The sequence below is a fragment of the Harpia harpyja genome, chromosome 9 (assembly GCF_026419915.1).
Source record: "Harpia harpyja isolate bHarHar1 chromosome 9, bHarHar1 primary haplotype, whole genome shotgun sequence".
Lineage (NCBI taxonomy): Eukaryota > Metazoa > Chordata > Aves > Accipitriformes > Accipitridae > Harpia > Harpia harpyja.
Window position 1 is genome coordinate 27,391,608 of NC_068948.1, and position 15,710 is coordinate 27,407,317.

The window sequence follows — 15,710 nt, forward strand, 5'->3', positions numbered from 1 at the left end:
GCCAGCCGGGTGCCCCGGTGCTGGCTGTGGCCCCTTGGCATGACCAGCTCTGGGAGCCTGGGACTGTAGGAAACATCCCCCTCCCCACTGTGCTGTGCCCCTTCCCCATCCTTCATCCCACTGCATGGGGGGGGGCAGTGAGAGCTGTCCCCACCCTGGATCTCCCCCCTCCCCTCTGCTGGGTGCCAGAGGGGGCCCCCACCCCCCCAGCAGCACCCTGCATGGGGTGCTTTGCCCACCCCGATTTGTACAGCTTTCTTAACACAGGAGTTTTTATATGATTGTCTTGAATAAATAACCAAGAGCATGCTGAGCACCTGGGCCTGGGGGGGGGCGTAAGGGGCCTGCCCCCCCCACCACAGGGCTGGGCTGTCCTGGCCATGTCTGGCCTTGGAAGGAGGAATCGCCCATGTGGGGCATTTGTGCTGGTTAATTAATTAATTGGCTGGTGTTTGCACTGGGCTTTGAAGTGGAAAAGTGCCATGGTGGGGCTGGCTGGTGCTATCAGTTGTGTTTATCTGGTGACACAAAGCCCTCCCTGGGACTGGGGGGGGGGGTGGTTTTTCCCCCTGCCCCCCTGCACTGGAATGAGCTTCCAGGCCTGGGGCGGCAGCTGCCCTAATGGGCAGCAAGGAGGGGGTTGAGGTGTGGCCAGAGTCCCCTGGGGCTGGGCAGGGGACACAGCCTGTCAGGGCCCCAGGACTCCCTGTGGGGTGGTGGGTCCCTGGGGCCTAGTGGCCCCGGGAATGGGGGATCTCGGGGCACTGGGATGACATAAATGTGGGACACCTGAGGTGTGAGACATGGGATGTGGGGTCCTGGGGAGGTGGGAGCTCAGGGAATTGGGATCACAGGGATGTGTGACCCCAGGCATATGGGATCGGGGGGGAGGAGGGACCCTGTGGATGCAGGGTGCTGGGGAGGTGGGCTCACAGGGACATGAGGCCCCTGGAATTTGGGGCCGTAGGGATGGAGAGCCTTGGGGAGGCAGGGTCACAGGGATGGGGGACCCCGGGCATGTAGGATCTGGGGTGTGGGAGAACCCAGGGATGCAGGGTCCTGGGGAGGTGGGCTCCCTGCACTGGGGACACGGGATACCGGGGGTGGGTGGGTGTGTCTGTGTGTGTGTGTGTGTCCCCTCCCCGCTGTGGGGTGCTGCCTGGGGTGCCCCATGGGATGGACCCTACCCATCGCGGTGGTGTCGGGGCTGCTCGGCGCGATGCGACCGGACACCCCGCTGGCTGCCTCCTCGGTCCCCGCCCCCTCCCTCCGCCCGGTCCCTCCCCGGTAGTGCGTCCCGCCCCGCCCAGCCGCGGCCAGGACCACCTCCGCTCCCCGCTGCCGCCGGTGCTGCGGCCCGGCATGGCCCCGCTGCCGCTGCTCGCCGCCGCCTGCCTGGCCTGCACCCTCGCCATGTTCGGGACCGGCCTGTGAGCACCCGGGCGGCTCCGGGCACTGCGCGGCACGGCGGCGGCGGGAGGGGGGTGTGTGTGCAATGGGGAGGGCACCGGAGCAGTTCAGGGGGTGCAGTGGGGGCCATGGGGGTTTGGGGAGGGCGTTGGGGGTGCAATGGGGAGGGCACCCGGGCCGGTTTGGGGGGGTGCAATGACGTCCATTGGGGGCTGGTGCAGAGGGTTTGGGGATGCAGGGCGAACAGCATGGGTCCAATTCAGGGGGTGCAGTGGGAGAGGAATTGAGGGGTGTGGTGCAGTGGGCACTGGGGCCGTTTGGGCAGGGCTGGGTTTGGTGGGGTGACAAAGCTGAAGGCAAAGGGACACCAGGGAACGGGGGGGTCGGGGCATGCGTGGGGGGCACTGAAGCTGTAGGGGCTGGAGGAGGGGTGGTCACAATTGCGGTGTGGAGGGACTGGGAGTATTTCAGGGTGCATATTTTGGGGGGTGCCTGCTGGCTGCAGAGGTTGCAGCCCCCCAGCACTGCACAACCCCCCCCTCGCCATGGTGCCAGGCACCCAGGAGGATGCTCCCCCCCACTCTCCCTAGGTCCGACCTGCGCCAGATGTTGGCAACCAAGAGTGTGGAGAACATTCCAGTTCCTGCCCTTCCTCACCACCGATGTCAAGTACAGTGGGGGTCGAGCCCGGGGGGGGGGTGTGTGTCTTATGCAACTGGTGGGGGTTACATGGTGGTGAGGGAGGGCAGAAGCCCCAAGGCTGCAGCAGCGAGCCCCTGTGCCATTTGCCCTGCAGCAACCTGAGCTGGTTGGGCTATGGCTGCCTGAAGCAGGACTGGACCCTGATCACCGTCAACACCATTGGGGCAGCACTGCAGACCCTCTACATCCTGGCATACCTCTACTACAGCCCTGCAAAGGTGGGGGCCAGCCTGCCTGGGTCGATGGGGGGATGGAGGGACCCTCGCCCTGACCGTCCCCCTCCTCTCTGCCCCAGCTCCCCGTGCTGCTGCACAGCCTGCTGCTCCTGGCCGTGCTGGTTGCTGGCTACGGCTACTTCACCCTCCTGATTGCCGATGCACGGATGCGCCTGGCACGCCTGGGGCTCTTCTGCAGTGTCTTCACCATCAGCATGTACCTCTCACCGCTGGCCGACCTGGTGCGTGGGGCTGGGCGGCAGCAGGTGGGGTTGGGGGGGGAGCGCAGCAGTGCTGGGACTGCCCGGCCCAGGCCTAGCCTGACATTTGCTTCTGCAGGCCAAGATTGTCCGGAGCAAGTCGACGCGTTGCCTGTCCTTCCCCCTGACCATCACCACCTTCCTGGCCTCCACCAGCTGGACTCTCTACGGCCTGCAGCTCCATGACCCCTACATCACGGTGGGTTGGGGCAGCGGGCAGCCAAGGGACACTCTCCCATCCCGTCCCATCCTGTCCCCGCCCCATGGCATTCGCCTGAGCGGTTGGCACCAGGCCAACCCCCGTTCGGCGTCGTGTGTGTCACACAGCAAAGCCCGTGACTAGGCTCAGCGAGATGAGTATTGATTTTAATTAATTAGATGGTATAAGGCCAATAAATCTCCCCCAGCAACACAGGGCTGGTGCAGCAGTGATGAGGGAGGGCAGGAGCGCCATGAGCTGGGTAGACCCACTCCTCCCCTCCCCCGCATTATGTCCTCCTGCAGGTCCCGAATGTGCCAGGGATTGTCACCAGCATCGTGCGGTTCTGGCTTTTCTGGTGGTACCCGCCAGGCCAGGACAAGCCCTACAGACCCCTGCACGCCTGAGGGGACCCCGCTGGCCCCCCCTGAGGAAGGAGCTCACGCACTGTTGGACCAATGAAGGATCCCCCAACCCTTGCCAGTCTGCTCCAGCGTGGACTGGCCCCAGCCACTGAGGCCCAGGTGCCAAGGGCTGCCCGCTCCTGGCAGGACAGGGGCCCCAGGAGGGCACCTCCTGCCTCTGTGGTTCACTCTCACTGGCATCCCTCCAGCCCTTGGTCCTTCAGTGATGGTTGGATTGGTCTCAGCGATGCCTTCGGGGTGCCAGGAGCCCCCCACCCCAGTTCCTGGGCACCCTGCCTGTCCCCGGGGACCCCCAGACAGTCTTCCATGCCCACGGCTCTGCCCCAGCACCAGGCTGGGTCTGCCGGGAAGCCCTGTGTCTCTTTTGAATGAATTTAAGTGCCTTTTAATAAATCAGAGACTGAAGAGTACCTGGTGGTTGTCCCCTCCTTCCTGGTGTGCTGGCTGTGGAGTGTGGGACGGTTCTTGTCCCCACAGCTGCTTTGTCCCCAGGGTGGTGGGGGCTCATCCTGGCACCCCCTGGACCCTCCTCCAACAGCACCCACTTTCTGGCAGTGAGGAAGCATCAGCCCCAGCCCCAGCCCCAGGAAGGGAGCAGGCACAGGGATGGGTTGGGGTAGGGAGGGGGCACCGAGGATGGCAGCACTGCCTGGGGAGGCTGCTCTGACTCCCCCCCCTCCCTGAGCAGCAGCCTGGGGACACCAGTCACAACAGGGAAAGAAAAGTCCATTCTGCAGCTTCGACATGGGGCTTGCTACCAGCCGTCAGGCCAGCAAACTTATAATCAATTAAAATCCTCGCTAAAACCACGATTGAGCATGCACAAATCAGGCGGCTGTTGGCATTGACTCAAACTCGATTAACAAATTAACAGTGATCTGGAATGAAGTTATCAGGCAAGCACATCAGCAGAGGGTCAGGAACACATTTGGATGACCAAGTTGCACAATAGATGCCCAGAGCCTTGTGAAAGGTGCCCCCCCCCTCCCGGGGCAGGAGACCCCTCCCCCAGGGCGAAGAGCCACATCCTTGCAGTTCTGTCGGCGCAGGCAGGTCTTCCATCCTGGATGACGCAGGCTGGATTAAGGAAGTGGTGACGAGGACTTTGGCAGAGCCCGTGCTACAGCTCAGACGCTCGTTTACACCTTGCGACGTGGCCTGGGAAAAATCAATACGGACGCGAGCAGCAGGAACGGGGCCGAGAGGAGAGCAGTGACTGGAGGGCAAGACGAGCTCCTGCCGCGCTGCAGTGTGCAGCCCCAGCCAGTGCAGCTGCCGGGCTCGCCCGGCGTGCTCTGTCTTGCTGCCGCGACCCCGCGGGGCTGGGGCTCCCCTCGCCTGCACGGACTGTGCTTGCAGGTGTGTCTGCCCCAGGGACTTGCCCCGGGGCCATGCTCGCTCCCCCAGCCACAGCAGCCCTATTTCCCAGCGGTGAGGAGCCCCTGCTCTCCCCACCCCAGCACCGGGGCGCAGCTCCCAGCCTCGGCGAAGGCACTGCTGAAGGACTGACTGCCTTGAGAAAGGGCAGCTTTCCCCACTGACACACCAGACAGACAGAAACTTGGCCGCCGACCGGTCACGCCGGCTGGCATGTGCCACGAGCGGCTGGCAGGAGTGGCCACAACGTAGCCCCACGCGTGAGGCCGGAGGTGAGCCGAGCATCTCCTGGGGACACGAGCACCTGCAGCGGGCACATATCTGTGCAGGGAGAAGCTGTCGCTGTGCTGCTGGCCTGCTGAGCTGCCGGAGGGCTGTGAGTAGCCCCTGGATGGCCAGGAGTAGCCTGCAGAGGGCTGTGCATAGCCCACGGAGCTTGACCTGCACCAAGGCTGCCATCCCTGCCCCAGGAAGGCACTGCTTTGCTGAATCTAGGGTGGTGCCACCTCACAAACAGCCGCACACAGGCGAGACCGAGGGAGCTGCCCACCCTGTTCTGAGCTGCCATTGTTGCTCAGGAAACAGCTAATTAGTTGCTCCTGCTAATTAGCCTGAGTCCTCCCTCATGATACCAACTGCTCCTTTTTGCAGAAGGATGTGCAGCTGATAATTAAAAACAAGAAAGTCCTTTGGCTGGTATGCGAAGAAGCCGGGGAGGCTGCCAGGAAGGCAGGCCCCAGCATGCGTCACCACCAGCCACACAGCTCTCCCAGCTGGGCTGGCAGCGTGGGTCTTGGGCCCCCCTGGACAGAGGGCACCCCCGGACAGAGGGCCCCCTCCCACCCCCAGCAGGGATGCCTCTGCCACAGGGCACCTGACACCCTTCCTGGAGAAGCCTAGCACGGTGCTCTGGCACGTCTGCCTGCCGCTGCCCGTGAAGGTGGGGCCAGAGGAGCAGCAGATGCAGCCACTGTGCTGGCAGGAGTGGGGAGCAGCCCCCCGGCATGGGCTGAGCCGCCCCGGCAGGCCGGGGGACACCACAGGCTCTGGGCACTCTGCATTTTAAAGGCTGCGCTGCCTGCTCCACCCAGCCAGCCTCTCTCCTCCTTCCCCTGGAAACCAGCCAGTGGGACCAGGATGAGTCTTCTCCAGCTCCCACCTGATGGTGTGAACCACATCTGAAGGGCAGCCGGGAATGTGCTCTGCCCGCAGCCGTGGGCCTTTGGGGCAAGGCCTGATCCTGTCCTCGGCACCTTGCATCCCTGCCTCTAGAGCCAAGCTCCAAGAAGCTGGGAGAGGGAGAGGCCGGTCTGGGGTCCCTGCAGCCTCTGCAGGGTGGTGGGAGTGCCGAGAGGGGACCCAGACCTGTGTGGAGACCTGCCCGCCCCCCGCCCCGAAGACCAGCCTCATGGTGGGCAGACATGAGTGATTTCCCACCAGTGTGGCTTCAAGCAGCATCCTGGGGTCCTTGGCTGCCTGCGGCCCCCAACCAGGGCAGCACTGCCCAGAGGAGCCCCAGCCAGAGGCCCCCAACCCCACCCCGTGCCCCAGTCCCCCGGGAGCACTGTACACCACAGGCAGCCACAGTCCCTCAGCTTTATTGGGGTCAGAAGCGCAGCCCTCGTCGGCTCAGGTCTGCCCGTGCCACGCTGATGTGCTCCTGCAGCTCGGCAGCTGCCTCCTCGCAGTCGTTGAAGGTAGCCAGGCGGTAGCCCACGGTGGCCAGGGAGTAGCAGCCGAAGGCCACCAGCAGGTAGACAGGCAGGGGCAGCAGGGCCTGCCGGCACGGGGCCGGCAACCGCAGCCCTGGCGGCGCCAGTGCCAGCGCGGCCCAGGCCGAGCCCAGCAGGACGAATCCACACAGCCACTGCCCCAGCTTGGTCATGGCGGCCTGCGGAGAGAGCGGCCGTGAGAGCCGGACCGACCCGCGCCGCGCACCGACACCCCCCCCGGCCCACCACAACCGGGCCGGCCCCGGTCCCCCCTCCGGGGCCTCTTGAACGAAGCCCGACGCCGGACCCCGCCGGGCCTTCGCCAACCGGCGCCGGGCCCCAGCCCCCTCCGAGCCCTCCCGAGCCGGCCGAAGAACTGGTACCGGTACCGCTGCCGGTCCCGGTCCCGATCCCGGCCCCTCCCCCGCCTGGACCGATGCCGGGCCCGGCGCCCGCTCGCCCCCCCGGCGCCCGCTCGCCCCCCGTCGCGAGGATTACGTCACGGCAGCGCGCCGCAGCGCGGGGTCCGCCGGGAGCTGCAGTGCCGAGCCGCGTCACGTCACGTCGCATAGCGCATGCGCGGCGGGAGGTTGCGCCGGGCTTTGGCGGCGGCGGCCGAGGCTGCAGGAAGCATCTGGTTTCCTCCGCGTCCGGCCGGGATGAGCGGCAGGGACTGGCGTGGGAGCAGCCCCTGCCAGCCCTCCCACGGCCACCCCCTACCCCGAGGTAGCACCAGTGCCCGGCGGCTGCCCTCCCCCGTCGCGGGGAGGGCACGGACGTGCCTTTGTTCTCCTGCCAAGCGCCGGCAGTCTCGGCCGTACCAGCGCAGGGGCCTGGTGGCAGTTGGTGATGGAGCCTGCCCCTCCACCGCTCCCCCTCCCCCAGCAGAGACCTGAGCCACCGGCACCCCCGCAGCCCCCCACCCACCCCCTGCAGCACTGGAGCCCGTTCCCACCCACCCGGCGCTGCTGGGATTTTCCTCCCTTGTGGGTCCAGGCAGAGGAGACACCCCCCCCTCTTTTTCCAGCAGGGGGGTCGATGGCTGCCACCACTCTCTGCCAGCTGGTGCCGGGACCCACCCCGGGCAGCAGCGAGGTGGAGAACCCACCCCAGCCTCTGCCACAGTCTGGATGAGCCAAGGGGACCGCTCTCAGCCACACCGGCACCCAGCCAGCAGAGGAACCAAAACCACGGCAGCCATGGACAAGAGGCTACAAAGAAATGGCTTTATTGGGCAGCTGAGAGCCCCAAGGGGAGGGGGCGGCCCGAGGGAAGGGGCAGCAGCCTTTCAATTCCTCTTCCTGCCTTTGCTGACAGCCTTGGTGGGAGCAGCGATGGGCGCTGCGGACTGGTAGAGGGTGGAGGAGATCTTGTTGATGTAGTAGAGGCCGACCATGGAGAAGATGAGGCTGTGAGGAAGGAAGAGAAGAGACTGCTCAGCTGCTGGCAGGCAGGAACAAGCTGGGGTCTAACCAACACCTTCCCCTTCGATCCCGCTGCGCTGCGGTGCTTAACACTGGCCACCCTGGGGGTCCCCTGGCCAGCCTTGGCCCTGCCTGGTGCCCTGTTCCCCCCACTGCCAACGGCAAACACGAGCCATCAGGGTCCCTGGCAGCAGCCACAGCAGCACGATGGCTGCTCCCTGCCCCACCGGGGCAAACTCTGCACTTACCAGGTGGTCACACAGACTCGGTGAATGAGGCCAGAGGCAAAGAGAGCCAGCAAGAGGCAGGTGAGGACTGCAGGAGAAAAGCAGGAGAGAGAAAAGATGTAGCTGTGCTGCCCCAATGCAGCAGCCTCAGGGCAGCAGGGGCCAGTGGCCCCACAGCACCGGAAAAGCTCAGGGGGAACCACCCGGGTGGGCCCTTCCTGCCGGGCTGGGCTGGGACCCCTCGGTCCCACCGGCAGAGCACAGACGGGGCCGGGCCACAGGCCCTTAATGACCCCAGCCCTGCCGCGGGCTCCCCCTCCTCCCCGCCCCACCGCAGCACTCACTCTCCGGGAATATCTTGGCCTGGAAGCCCTTGCCGAAGACGAGGTTCTCCAGGTTGTTGAAGGCCTGGCTGGAGGGTTAAGGGACAGAACGGGGAGCTGCACCCCCGGCCCCGCTCCCCGCCGCCCCAAAGGATACGGTGAGGGAGCAGACGAAGAGCGCGGAGCCCAGCAGCCCGCCCTGGATGGTCAGCCACTCGGTGGAGGCCAGCTGCCGGCTGTACATCTGCATCCCGGCGAAGAGCAGCAGCGAGAGCAGCGAGGAGAGCGCCAGGGAGGTGCCCGTGCCTACGGCTGGGGCCGCGGGGCCGCCTCAGCAAGGGCGTCGGGGCCCGGGCCACCGCAGCCGCAGGGACCACGGGGCCACGGCTGCCCCCGGGCCCCGGCGCACCCCGCAGTCCCCCAGGCCCCGGTCGCCCCCCAGGCCCGCCTCGGCCGCTCCCCCCGCCCCCCGACGCCCCGGGGCCGCCCCGACCACGGTCCCCCGTTACCCATGGTGCCCCGCGGCGTCGCCCCCGGCCCAGGCCCGTCCCGCGGCCGCCGGTCTGCGCAGGCGCACTGCGACCGCGCGGGGAGGGACGCGGCATGGGACGCGGCATGGGACGCGGGGGGAGGCAGTGCGCATGCGCGTCGCTCCCGCCCATCCCCTCGGACTCGGCGCTCCGGCGGGCTCGGGCACCCCCTGGCGGCCAGGCGCGGCGCTGCAGTCCCCGCCGTCTCCCTCGCCCCCCGGCGGCGGGGAGAGGCGCAGCGAGCGCCCCGGGGGAGGGGGGGGCGCGGGACCCCCCTACTGGCCCCGGCCCTGCCCGGCGCCCCGCTCAGCCCACCCGGGGTCCACCCCGGGTGCAGCTCTTCGAGCCGCGCTGCCGTCCACACGGGCTCGGCGGGGGACGCCCGGGGGTGTGGCGGGAGCTGCCCGGTGCCGCGCCGCCACCGCCCCCCGCCGTCCCCCCGCCGCCGCTGCCGGGGAGGGTCCCGCTGAGCATGCGCGCCGCCGCCCCCCGCCCTCTCCCCGGCTCCGCCGCTCCCTGCAACAGACCGGGGCGTCCGCGGCCGCCGCTGCTGCCGCCGCCGCGGGGACGGCGCCGGGAGCGGGCGCGGAGCCATGGCCGAGGGCGAGGACCTGCAGACCTTCACCTCCATCATGGACGCGCTCGTCCGCATTAGCGTGAGCGGCGGCGGGGCGGGGGGTGCACCGCGGGGCGGCCGGGCCGGGCCGGGCCGGCCTCCCCCGGGCCGGTCTCCCCCGGGCCCGGCGTCGCCATGGCAACGCGGCGGGGCCCGATGGCGGGGGCGGGCGGGATGGCGAGGGTGCCCCGAGGGCCGGGCAGGCCGCGGCGAGGCCTCGGACCCGCGCCCCGACCCACCGGGGGGCGATCCCCGGGAAAGGCTGGCGCCGGGCCCCCCCTGCACTGTGTCACCGCCGGGACCGGCCCCCCTCCGGGCCAGGAACACCGGGAGCGCCGGGGGCTGCCTGCACAGCCGTGGGCAGGGGTCCCTGTCTCCATCCTGGCCCCGATCCTGGTGCCCATCCCGGTCCTGGCCCTGGTGCTGGCCCTGGTGCTGCTCCTGGCGCCGGTCCCAATCATGGCCCTGGTGCCAGCCCCAGCCCCAATCCCCATCCCAGTCACAGTCGTGGTCCCCATCCTAGTGCTGGTCCCGGTGCTGATCCTCCTGCCAGCCCTGCTGCTGGTCCCAGGCTTGATCCTGGCCCTGGTTCTGGTCCCAGCCCTGATCCTGGCCCCAGTCCCGGCCCCAGTCCCAGCCCCAGTCCCCATCGTGGCCCCGGTCCCATCGGCAGCGGGTGATACTCCCCCCTCTCTCCCCAGACCAGCATGAAGAACATGGAGCGGGAGCTGGTCTGCCCGGTGTGCAAGGAGATGTACAAGCAGCCGCTGGCCCTGCCCTGCACGCACAATGTCTGCCACGTCTGCGCCAGCGAGGTGCTGCTGCAGCACGGCTACCTCTGCTGTGACCCCACCTCTGAGCCCTCCTCGCCTGCCGCCACCCCTGCCACCCGCAGCCCTCGCCTGGGGCGCCGGGCCATCCCCAAGCCTGACCGCCTCGACCGCCTCCTGAAGTCAGGTGGGACAGATGGAGGGAACTGGGATGGCACCCACCGGCTCCCCCATGGGAGGGCTGAGCGGCCCTGGGGCGCTGCACCCCACCTGACGCCCTCCCCGCCTCCGTCCCGCAGGCTTTGGCACCTACCCGGGGCGCAAGCGGGGCACCGTGCACCCCCAGACTGTCAGCTTCCCCTGCCCTGCCTGCCAGCGGGACGTGGACCTGGGCGAGCGGGGCCTGGGCAGCCTCTTCCGCAACCTGACGCTGGAGCGGGTGGTAGAGCGCTACCGCCAGACCATCAATATCAGCGCCGCCATCATGTGCCAGTTCTGCAAGCCCCCGCAGCTGGAGGCCACCAAGGGCTGCACCGAGTGCAAGTCCAGCTTCTGCAATGAGTGCTTCAAGCTATACCACCCCTGGGGCACCCAGAAAGCCCAGCATGAGCCCACGCCCCCCACCCTCACCTTCCGCCCCAAGGTACAGCCTCTCCGTCGGGGTCTTCTTTCCCTGCTTGGGATTTTGCAGGTGGGGGGGGGGACACAGGGACGCTGGATGGGGGATGGGCGCGGAGCCCCGCTGAGCTCCCCTGTGCCCGCGCAGGGGCTGATGTGCCCGGAGCACAAGGAGGAGGTGACTCACTACTGCAAGACCTGCCAGCGGCTGGTGTGCCAGCTCTGCCGCGTGCGACGCACTCACACCAGCCACAAGATCACCCCGGTGCTCAGCGCCTACCAGGCCCTCAGGGTAAGGGCTGCTGGGGCCACACTCAGGGTAGGGACGGGGCTCAGTGGGGAGCAACTGGGGGCGCTGGCGGAGCCCCACTGCAGATGGGGTGTGCAGGTCGGGGACGTGGGGGTTGCCAGCGCCTCGCCTCACCTCTTTCCGTGCAGGAGAAGCTGACAAAGAGCCTCGCCTACATCCTGAGCAGCCAGGACACGGTGCAGACCCAGATTGCTGAGCTGGAAGAGACGGTGAAGCACACAGAGGTGAGGGCGGAAGGTGCCCACCTGTCCCTGAGCTGTCCCTAGGCGGGGGGTGGCACTGCCAGCCTGGTCCCCTCTCCGCCCCGGGGTGTGCGGCACGCTGACCCTGCTGTGTTCGGCAGGTGAACGGCTCACAGGCCAAGGAGGAGGTGTCGCAGCTGATCCAGGGGCTGTGCGCCATGCTGGAGGAGAAGCGGGCAACCCTGCTGCAGGCGATCGAGGAGTGCCAGCAGGAGCGGCTGGCCAGCCTGCACTGCCAGATCCAGGAACACCAGGCCATGCTGGAGAACTCGGGCATGGTGGGCTATGCCCAGGAGGTGCTGAAGGAAACCGACCACCCCTGCTTCGTCCAGGCTGCCAAGCAGCTGCACAACAGGTACCAGGCTGCAGGGACCCTGGCGGGCATGGGGCTGCTGGGGGGGGTGGTCAGGGCCCTCCAGTGCCCAAGGTGGCCACTGTGTGCCACCCTGACATACATGCTCTCCCATGCCTCAGGATCCTCAAGGCCACGGACTCACTGCAGAGCTTCCGTCCTGCAGCCACGGCCTCCTTCAGCCACTTCCAGCTGGACGTCAGCAGGGAGCTGAAGCTGCTCACCGACCTGGCCTTCATCCGAGGTAAAGGCAGCAGGACCCGGGCACCGGCTGTGCCCCACGCGGAGGTGCAGCCCCTGTGGGCAGAGTGGCTCCCTGCCCGCCTTGGAGCCGGAGCTCAACCACAGCCGTGGAGGGCTGCGCTCGGGTGGGCGCTCGCGGATCTGCTGGTCCCCCTTCCCTGTCAGGGATGGCCCCCATCCCAGCAGCCCCCAAAGTGATCCCTGTCTCTTCCCTGCCCTGTGCCAGGGCAGCCAGGCAAGGGGGCAGGACAGGCAGGGCCACGGTGCCAGGTAAGGGCAGCAGGAGCGCCGGAGGGTGAGTACGGAGCGGAGGCTGCCCCGCTGCAGGGCAGACGCTTCCCCACAGGGCAGGAGCCGCGTGGCCCTGCTGGACCCGCTGGCAACACTTTTCAGACCTGCTTCTACCTCTCTTTGTTTATAGGCTGCGGCCGCTGCTGAGTCGTCACCGAAGTAACTGAGGCAAGTCACATCCCTGCCCCAGAGCTGGCCCCGCTCTCTCTGTCCCATCCCTCCATCCCCACTCCCGGCCTGTCCCCCCTCCGCCGCCATTGTCCGTGCCTGTCCTGCCCGCAGGCGGTGGCAGGCTGTGGCTCTGTCCCCCCTCCATCTGCTGCCGTGCATCCTGTCCCCTCCTCGCCCCATTTCTGTCCACCTCTCACCCCATTTCTGTCCACCTCTCACCCCATTTCCATCTGCCTCTCACCCCATTTCCATCTGCCTCTCGCCCCATTTCTGTCCCCTCCTCACCCCATTTCTGTCCCCTTCTCGTCCCATTTCTGTCGCCCTCCTTGCCCCACTTCCACCTGCCATCCCTTCATCTCTCCACCCCTCCTTCCCACCCTGCCTTGCTGCTCCTGCCACGCCGCTGGCGTCTTCACACTACGCTGCCATCCCCATCTCCTCTCCTCCTCCTCTCCTGCTGCCTCCATCCTCTCTCTTTCTCTCTCTCTTCTCCCTCCCTGACTTGCACTCGGCCTGTCTGGTCCCTGGAGCCCCACAGCAGCGAGCTCCTCTGTCTCCCCGACTCGCGCTCTCCTCTGGTGCCTACACACGGTCTCTGCAGTCAGATCCCCCTAGACTCCTGCTGGTTGTGCGTCCGTCTGGAATGCCCCCTCCCTGCGTCTGGCCGCCTCCCCGCCTGCTGGGGCAGGGGATGCTGCCTGATGCCCGCCGGTGCCTCTCCCCACAGCACCCGAGGCCCCTGTCATCGACACGCAGCGCACCTACGCCTACGACCAGATCTTCCTGTGCTGGCGGCTGCCGCAGCACTCGCCACCCGCCTGGCACTACACGGTGGAGTACCGCAAGACGGACGCCAAGGCCAAGGGGCTGAAGCTGTGGCAGCGGCGGGAGGAGGTGCATGGCACCAGCGCCCTCGTGGAGTACCTGGACACCGACAGCGTCTACGTGCTCCGAGTGAAGGGCTGCAACAAGGCGGGCTTTGGGGAGTACAGTGAGGACATCTACCTGCACACGCCGCCTGCCCCAGGTGAGGGGTGCCAGGGGCTCGGAGCAGCAATCCAGAGCACCCCACCGGCCACTCGCACTGTCCTTCTCACCCCTCCTCCTCTCCTCCTCCCTGCAGTCCTCAACTTCTTCCTGGACAACCGCTGGGGCTTCAACCGGGACCGGCTGGCCATCAGCAAGGACCAGCGGGCTGTGCGCAGCGTCCCCGGCATCCCCATGCTCTTCGCCGCTGAGCGCCTGATGACCAGCTGCCACCTCTCCATCGACCTGGTCATCGGCGACGTGGCCATCACGCAGGGCAAGAGCTACTGGGCCTGCTGCGTGGACCCCAGCTCCTACCTGGTCAAGGTGGGCGTGGGGCTGGAGAGCAAGCTGCAGGAGTGGTTCCAGGTGCCGCAGGATGTGGTGAGCCCCAGGTGAGCAGGGTCTCGGTGGGTGCGGGGGGGTCCTCTGCCTGTTCCTGCCTCCCCACTGGGCACTGGCACTGGGGCACGGAGAGGAGCCCCAGCCTGTCCCTTGCATGTCAGCACTGGGACTCACCCATCCCCCCACCACAGGTATGACCCCGACAGCGGTCATGACAGCGGGGCAGAGGACACGACAGTGGAGGCACCGCCACCCTATGCTTTCCTCACCATTGGCATGGGCAAGATCTTGCTCTCGCACGGGTCAGCGCTCACCTCTCGCGACCCCAACGGCTGCACCGTGCCCTTGCCCCCACGCATTGGCATCTGCCTGGACTACGAGCAGGGCAAGGTGAGCTTCTATGATGCCGTCTCCTTCCGCGAGCTCTGGGAGTGTGGTGTGGACTGCTCGGGGCCTGTCTGCCCTGCCTTCTGCTTCATCGGAGGGGGTGCCCTGCATCTCCAGGAGCTGGTGGCCAACAAGCAGGAGCGTAAAGTGACCATTGGGGGCTTCGCCAAGCTGGACTGAGCCGTGCCCGTGCTCCCCGCATGCGCGCCGGCTGTGACCCCTGATTGCCCAGCGAGCTCCAGGGCCTGGGGGGGACAGGAGCAAGCAGAGAGCAGAGCACAGGGAGGGCAGCCCCGGCCCTGCTGCTGCTGGGAACAGGCACATGTTTGTTTCATGGCATGGGGGGGAATGGGGACAGCTCTGCCATTCCCTCCTCTCCCTGTCCGCCTGCCCCTTTCCCCAGTTTGGCTCGAGGCTGCTCTGAGCTGGGGCCGAGGGCAGGGCTGGGCAGAGGGTCAGCCCTAGAGATGGACCAGGGAGGGGGGCGAGAGCAGGACACGGGGCTGCGCAGGGAGAGGGGTGACAGGTGGTGGTGGGGGTGATGAGGGGGGAGAGACTGGGTGCTGGCTGGGGTGGGGGAGGCAGCTGGGCTTGGGGAGAGAGGGCGGGGGGGGAGGCTGGGCTGGAACAAGGTGTGAAGACTTTTTTTAAAAATGGCTCATTTTCAACGTGGCTCACTCGGCTGCAGCACTGTGGCCACGCACCGCCACCATGGCCAGACACAGCTGCCACTGGGTCCCTCCCGTGGGCTGCCAGGCTGTGGGATCGCGGTGCCCACTGCTCTCCCCTGGGGCCACAGAGTGCTGCTGGCTGCTCTGGCCTGTCCCCAGGGGAGCCATGTGCTCGGCCGTCCTTGCCTGTGCCCCTGCCTGCACATGCTCCGGAGGGACACGCTTGGCCCCTGTTACACCGCTCGGTGCCAAACCACATGCAGCCAGCGCGGGCTGGGGCCACAAGGTCGGGATCTAACCAGGCCGGGAGCCACACAGGGCTGCCATCCACCAGGGGGGCCCATGCCAGCGATCCCGTGCCAGGATCCATCCGAGCTGCTGTAGTTTCTCCTGGGTTCTGTTACAATTGCTGTATTTTCATGGTTTCCTACAATAAAATGCAATGCCAGATTCCTCCAGAGGCACCACACGGCAGAGGGCAGCTGCCCCGCGGGGAGCACCGGCACTGGGACCTGTGGGGTGCTGCTCCCTGGGGTGCCGGTGCCCATCGGTGAGGCTGTGGGGCTGGCCCTGGCAGTGAGGCCATGGGGCTGGGCTGTCCTTCGGTCCGTGGCCAGCAGGGGCCAAACCTGCCCAGGAAAGGGTCCGGGGCAGCCCGGGCAGTGCTGACGTGTCTGGTCCCTGCCCGCACTCTGCCCAGCCACGTGGCTGCTGCCACCCTGTCCTGGGGTATCGGGGTGCTCCTGGACTGGCTGCCAGCAGAGACCATCTCCCTGCTGGGCCTAGACAAAACCCCTATAGCATTAGCGGGGGGGTCCCAAGGGTGATCAGTGCAGCCTGGGGGGGCTGCTGGGTGCTGGGGTA

The 15,710-nt window shown here is 67.4% G+C and overlaps 5 protein-coding genes across 6 annotated transcripts in view; 3 read left to right on the top strand and 2 right to left on the bottom strand.

The window, feature by feature from the left end:
* LOC128146536 (ephrin-A3-like) overlaps positions 1 to 298 on the top strand; it is an 18,310-nt gene extending 18,012 nt beyond the window's left edge. Inside the window, exon 3 of the mRNA XM_052797967.1 lies at positions 268 to 298. Within this exon, the coding sequence (XP_052653927.1) occupies positions 268 to 298 (31 nt within the window). The remainder of the gene's footprint in view (positions 1 to 267) is intronic.
* Positions 299 to 1,308: 1,010 nt separating this feature from the next.
* SLC50A1 (solute carrier family 50 member 1) lies at positions 1,309 to 3,618 on the top strand. The gene is made up of 5 exons (XM_052797940.1): positions 1,309 to 1,430; positions 2,207 to 2,330; positions 2,408 to 2,569; positions 2,667 to 2,786; positions 3,092 to 3,618. Exons 1-5 carry the CDS (start codon positions 1,363 to 1,365, stop codon positions 3,191 to 3,193), a joined length of 576 nt encoding a protein of 191 aa, XP_052653900.1. The 5' UTR covers positions 1,309 to 1,362; the 3' UTR covers positions 3,194 to 3,618.
* A 2,552-nt stretch (positions 3,619 to 6,170) lies between these two features.
* Positions 6,171 to 6,589, bottom strand: DPM3 (dolichyl-phosphate mannosyltransferase subunit 3, regulatory). The gene has a single exon (XM_052797030.1). The coding sequence runs from the start codon at positions 6,471 to 6,473 to the stop codon at positions 6,195 to 6,197; it is 279 nt and encodes a 92-aa protein (XP_052652990.1). The 5' UTR covers positions 6,474 to 6,589; the 3' UTR covers positions 6,171 to 6,194.
* Positions 6,590 to 7,512: 923 nt separating this feature from the next.
* KRTCAP2 (keratinocyte associated protein 2) lies at positions 7,513 to 8,882 on the bottom strand. Its single transcript, XM_052797520.1, has 5 exons — positions 8,784 to 8,882; positions 8,432 to 8,586; positions 8,296 to 8,359; positions 7,973 to 8,039; positions 7,513 to 7,709 (listed from the first exon to the last, which is right to left on the bottom strand). Exons 1-5 carry the CDS (start codon positions 8,785 to 8,787, stop codon positions 7,589 to 7,591), a joined length of 411 nt encoding a protein of 136 aa, XP_052653480.1. The 5' UTR covers positions 8,788 to 8,882; the 3' UTR covers positions 7,513 to 7,588.
* Positions 8,883 to 8,906: 24 nt separating this feature from the next.
* TRIM46 (tripartite motif containing 46) lies at positions 8,907 to 14,687 on the top strand. Of its 2 annotated transcripts, none has more exons than XM_052797518.1 (10): positions 8,907 to 9,460; positions 10,127 to 10,377; positions 10,490 to 10,833; positions 10,957 to 11,100; positions 11,247 to 11,342; positions 11,462 to 11,715; positions 11,835 to 11,956; positions 13,145 to 13,444; positions 13,541 to 13,838; positions 13,980 to 14,687. In XM_052797518.1, exons 1-10 carry the CDS (start codon positions 8,916 to 8,918, stop codon positions 14,353 to 14,355), a joined length of 2,730 nt encoding a protein of 909 aa, XP_052653478.1. In that variant the 5' UTR covers positions 8,907 to 8,915; the 3' UTR covers positions 14,356 to 14,687. The 2 variants fall into 2 exon arrangements, with proteins under 2 accessions (XP_052653478.1, XP_052653479.1); XM_052797519.1 differs by having other exon boundaries at positions 9,276 to 9,460; positions 10,122 to 10,377.
* Positions 14,688 to 15,710: the final 1,023 nt, after the last annotated feature.